This window comes from Pteropus alecto, unplaced genomic scaffold (assembly GCF_000325575.1).
Source record: "Pteropus alecto unplaced genomic scaffold, ASM32557v1 scaffold125, whole genome shotgun sequence".
Taxonomy (NCBI): Eukaryota; Metazoa; Chordata; class Mammalia; order Chiroptera; family Pteropodidae; genus Pteropus; species Pteropus alecto.
Genome location: NW_006436888.1, coordinates 8,305,482 through 8,311,184, shown reverse-complemented (window position 1 = coordinate 8,311,184; position 5,703 = coordinate 8,305,482). Strand labels below are relative to the sequence as shown.

The window sequence follows — 5,703 nt, the reverse complement described above, 5'->3', positions numbered from 1 at the left end:
AAAAAAAAAAAAAAAAATCCAAAACAACAATCATAACAAAATCCCAACAGAGCGAGCAAGGCCAGCTCTGACTGCTCTGCTGTCCTGTTCAGCCACCAGCTTTGGACGTGCTGCTGAAGTGATACTTTTCGTACCCACAGTCTTCAGTGGGGTGACATGTAAAAAGCCTTTTGGAATACAGAGCAGTCATTTAACAGACCTTTTTCCTTATCAGTCACTACAAGGTAAGATTATGGATTTAGTTCCTTAAAAACACTTGCAAAGTGGATAATTTTTCCTGCTTTGTCTTATAATAATAGTAAATTACTATGTCCCCACTTTCGTGTCCAACATATGAAGAAACGGAGAGCTGACTCCCAGTAAAGGTGGTCCGACAAGTCAGAAATCGGACTTGCTGCAGCCCGCGTGTTATTGTGGAGATGATTTATACTGTCCGCTAAATCTACGTTTAATAAGTTGTGTCTGTGCGTTGTATTAGAATGACACTCAGATACATCTAGAAGTGGTCCTGCAACTGGAAAGAAAGAAAGAAAGAGAAAAGCAAAGTCTTTCTTTATGGTATTTAAAAACAGACATTATCTTTTTTTCCTTCATCCGGCTTGATTTAAATTGCCAGGAAGCATTTCTGAAGGTATAGTAATACAATCAAGAATTAATCTTTTTAAAATTTAGATTTGGTTTTTAATCCTTGTGCGAAGAGTATTTCTGAGGATGTAAGTGCCCCATTGGTTTTCTGGGGCACTTGGATATCAAACCATTTGGAAGCGATAAAAAGTAATTGGTAGAGAGTGTGAAATTATTAAATAGAAAAAAGATGCAGTAATGAAGAAATTATTTATTGTTAAAAATAATCTCAAAGCGATGATTGGAAGTGTCAATCCAGATATTCTAAGGAAAAATGGAACATTGATGTACTTCCCACGTTGAAATCGGCTCGTGTACCTATTGTACAAAGAACGCTCCCGAAAATGGGAACCTTGGAAGATAAAGAAGTTGACGGGATTGATTATTTTAAAATGTTAAGTGTTTTTTCTCTTTTAAAAAAGTAATTGAAATAAAATAACCCTTCTTAGTGAAGAAAATGTAAACTTTAATGGAAGTTCAGAATGAAACATTTAAAAAGTGAAGATCGAAGATAAGGACTTTTTATTGCGAATCCACAAGGGGGTAGTGATGTTCTATCAGAGATATTTGTGGCAGAACTGTGAGGCCATCTCTTTTCATACCGTAGATTTACAGATAAAACCGGTCTGTTTGCATTTTAACTTAATAAGATCTTCTTTATAAAACGTTCCTTGGCAAAATTATTTATCACTTAAAAATTTTAAACATTCATTTTGGGCGAATGGCTGTTTCAAACCATGTGAGTGGTAAAGAGGAGAGAATGTCCTTATAGTTTTGTACCTGGAGAGGTCACCAAGGCCCTGAGGGTCACCTCTTTCCTAAGAGCGTAGTCATCTTAAATTTCCTGGGAAACATTGGGAATCTAGGAATCAGTTACTTAAGTGCCCTGAATAAAAAGGATTTTAGTAACTCGTGTCTAAACTTCATAGACGTCTGTGTTATTGGTCGTATTTTCAGTTCTGCCAAGAGATGAAAAATGTGAAGTCCGTCCTGCCACCTGCTTTTAATAGTTCTAAGTAAATCACAATTTTACAGTCTTTTTTTGAAAATTAGTTTATTGCATCATTAGATAAAAGCATTTTTTTTTTCCTTCTCACATAAATGTTCCAGTAGCTTGCCCGAGGTCCTGAACCCCACCTGGTTATACTCAGAATTGCCTAAAATTGGCGTGGTGTGGCAATGCCGGGGAGTTCTCAGTGAAAAACTGAAACTGGCTACATTGTGTGCTCTTTTTGAATAAGACGGCACATGGTGGGATGGGACTATATTCTACTTATTTAGCAACAACTAATTATATCTTTAAAACTATTAATTTTAACATTAATATGAAATCGTTTCACGGTTTGGAAGCCATGCTTGTTTGTGGCGTATACTTAGTGTACTTTTCATTTCTGGTCTGGGGAAAAGATTGTTAATACAGCTTTTTTCTCTCTTTCCTCTTCGTTTTCGTCTTGGTCTGAGCAAGGGCTTTTTCTGCTAAATGACTGGTGATTTAACACCCCCAAAGAAACACCGTTTCTTCACAGACTACCCCAGGCTCTGCTGGGAGCTGACTATGACGTCAGCATTTTCATTCATGACTTTGATTTTTCTAAATCTCTTCTCTTGTTTTGCATTCCCGAGCTGACTTGTGGCACACGCACAGATCAGCTTACCATCAGTCAGCCCATAAATCAGCGATAAAAGGTAAAACAGAAGATAAGATCCTGGAGTTGTTTCGATGGGGCTAGAGATGCTCGTGCTGATTCGCATCAGTGTAGTTTGGGCAGGGTTTCTGGCGAAACAGATTGAAGCCTAAAAACAGTCAGTTTAATTATCTCATGGTTTCGTGGCTCGAGCTGTGTTGTGAACATATTGACACTACATTTCTGTTCTCCCGTGAAGTTCAGAGCCCCAGCCTGTAGCTCCTGCGTTGTAAAGGAGCACTTCTAAGTCATTTGGCTGACTTGGAGCATTCTGCTTTATTTCAGAGAGGTTAGGCTTGGAGATTACATTATGTTGTACTCAGATGACTTTTAGAATGCATTTGGATTTTTTTTTAGGGGGCCATTTTGTCGCTCTTGAAATACTCGAAAGGGCTTTGTTCGAAACTCGTATTTTCAGTATGTTGTAGCTATTGTTGCTACGTACGTAGCATAGCAGCCCTCTGTCGGCCTAGGTTTCGTCTCCCCTGGATTGTACACTCATGGAGCTGTCGACTCCAGTTTCTCCTCCAGGGAGGTCACTGCTTGTAACTTCGTGCTGCTTGAGAGCAGTTCTGGAAGAAATCTTATTTGGAGTTTTCCTCTGCAGGGCCGAGTTTGAGGCCGAGCCTCCGGCGTCTGGCGTCTTTCGAGCCTCCTGTAGTTGATGAATGGTGAGCTTTACAAAAGTTCATTTTTCTCTGCTTTCTTGGGGGTTTGTTGACTTTCTAGATACTAATTGCCAAGAAACATTTAGAAATAAAACGCGTTATATTTAGAAATCATTTTAGCTCAGTTACAATTTATGATGAAGGTAGGTGATTCAAACTGCAGCCAGTTTGATTGATACCCAGTGTTACTCCTGAGATGATGTTAAACCTCCTGACAGCTCAGAGACACCGTCCCCTCCCACTCTTCAGCGAAGTGAGAGCTCCGTGTTCCTTTAGGTTGAACCACACTGTCTGATGGGGAACAGACATGTGCGGTCCGTTATGTAGATTTCTCCTTTAAGTAGATGCTCTACGATAAAACAAACGTAAGAGCAGGGAGACGCGAATAAGCATTTGAAGATGACTTCAATGACATTTATTATTTTATCTAAGAACCAGTTTTTAAATTACTTAAATATAATTTCTAGGAAAGAGTCTAATTACACATACTATTGAAGAAAGGAATATTTAATGGTAGAGGGTCTCTGTAAACACTCTTTAATTTTCCAAACCGTGCACTGCTGCAGGATGTATGAGAAGTTACGGGTCTTGATATCAGATTTCACGGCATTGGGAAGACTGCCGAAGTACCAGCGTCACCCCTGTGCCGTGTGCCGACCCAGGCGGTGCGAGACGAGCCCTCTGGCCGCGAGGGCTTAGGTCTCCTACGGGGCCTTCAGCCGACTGTGACTCCCAGCTTGGACTCTTCTCTTTCAGTGGCCAGGAACACTGGTGACCGGGACCAGGGACCCCAGCCAGGCGTGTATTTTTTGCTGTCCTCGCTGCCACTACGGCAGCCAGGGACTAGAAGCCTCTTTCCTTGGCCTCCCCAGCCTCCTCCTCTTTACCAGATACTACCTCATCGCTCTTGATTCTGGCACAGCTTCTCGGCTCGTTCTTCCCTGACATTAGCTCTCGTGTGATGAGTTGGTCAGTAATAATTCGGTGGGGACTCGTGTTGGGTAAAGGGTTGTCCTAGTGGTGACCTCTGACGTTCCCTCCATCCTGACTTGCGATGATAAAAAAATGAAGTTGGCTCTTTGGAACGTCGCTCTGTGGCTTTCTGTGCTGGTATGCAGCTGCTCTGTTCTGTGTAACTCATTTTCTTCTGAGGTACCTGCTCAAGGTCCAGAGTGAATATGTTGGCTGTGTGGGAGGCATCTGAGCCGTAGTCACTGGAGCACCTCCTTTGTGGTGTGCGTAGAGGGCCGCATTTTCTAGGTCTAACACATGACTTTAAAAATATAAAAAGTTGTTAGAATTGTTAAAAAGATGCACAGCACAAAAATGTTCATTCTGCTGAATGAATATGTGTGACATATTTAAACACTTTATTCTGATATGGATGAGCGTTCATAGTTTTGGAAAAATAGACTCAAATAACATGATTACCAGTGGAAAAGTGTCTGCTAACCTCAGACTTTTTTATGTTTAAAGTAGTAGTATTTATATTCATTTAGTTGTGTTTTCCGGAGTTGATTAATATAACTGCTATTGAGGTGTATCGATTGCTAGTAATTCAGTAAATAACTTCGTACTGAGAAAGTGGGGAGGACCGGGGAGCTGCAGTGGGTCCGTGTCATAGATTATGACACGTGTCTGTGCTCGGACATCCTCCCCAGGCCGCTCCAGGCCTGGCGTTTGGAGAGGCCTTGAATATAAGTTATTTTTTGAAAGTTTCGTTCATATTTAAAGCTACCGAGGGGCAAGGTAATGTTCCTGGTGCCCTTGGCAACATTCTCTGCCCTGTCTTTTTCGTCTGCCGTTACGAAAGGTGCTGGCCGAATTCTTTGCTTTGACAAAGCTTCTGACGGCGGTCTGGTCCTTGTTTAATTTTATTGACAGAGGCTGTGTGTTTAAAAGCAAGCCGTAACAAGCAGAAGGTGGTGAGTAGGTACTCAACAATTTGAAGTACTTGTCTTCCTTTCTCGGGGTCCTCCAGAGATTGATCATAGGTTGCTTGACCAAACTCGAGGCGGGAGGTTTATTCTGGATGTCCTGGGAGGCGAGGAGCATCCGTCTTTTGCTCCCGAATCTGATTATTCTGCATCTGACCCTTGGCTGCCTGTTTGGTGTCTTCTGATGCAAATCCGGTGATAGTGGCAACCTTTCTACCTGGGCTGAATACCCTTGACAGCTGTTATCTGTCCTCTCCAGGTATTTTTAGCCTCCAGCCTCATGTCTGGAGGAACCGGGGATGAATTTAGCGGCTCTGGTGCCGCTCCAAGTTGTTGCGGGTGCTCTCCGCTGCCTTCTCCACCAGCCTGCCACAGTGCCGCCTCTGACGAGGCGCTTTGCCCTTGTCATTTGGTGAAAAACCGTAGACAGAAGTCACTTTTTAAAATAAGAATGAAAGTCATTATTTTCAGAGTGCTTTTAAAAATAAACAGTGGCTAGTGGTGACAGTCCCAGCAACGTGAACGTGCTTAATGCCCAGACTAAATCGTATACTCGGAAAGGGTTACGATGGTAAATTTCACGTTACGAATATTGAATCACAGTAAAGAAAAAAACTCCAGATGGATTCAAAGCCTAATGAAAAAAGTAGCCCTGCAGCACCCGGAGGTCCATATCCGGCCTCGTTTGCATTGTCCCAAGGGAGGAGGCTGTGCACAAACTGTCAGAATCAATCAGTCTCTGTGTCTCTGTCTGTCTGTCTGTCTGTCTGTCTCTCTCTCACACACTAA

General features: G+C 42.2%; 1 protein-coding gene across 3 annotated transcripts in view; it reads left to right on the top strand.

Annotated features, from left to right (window-relative positions):
• Positions 1–5,703, top strand: part of LOC107195854 (calmodulin-binding transcription activator 1-like) — a 72,149-nt gene that overhangs the window by 3,309 nt on the left and 63,137 nt on the right. The window contains exon 1 of one of the 3 annotated variants that reach the window (XM_025048580.1): positions 2,960–2,980. The exons of the other annotated variants lie outside the window; for them this stretch is intronic. Within the exon in view, the coding sequence (XP_024904348.1) occupies positions 2,978–2,980 (3 nt within the window). The 5' untranslated portion in view covers positions 2,960–2,977. Of the gene's footprint in view, positions 1–2,959; positions 2,981–5,703 lie in introns of those variants that run through there. 3 annotated transcript variants of the gene reach the window in all.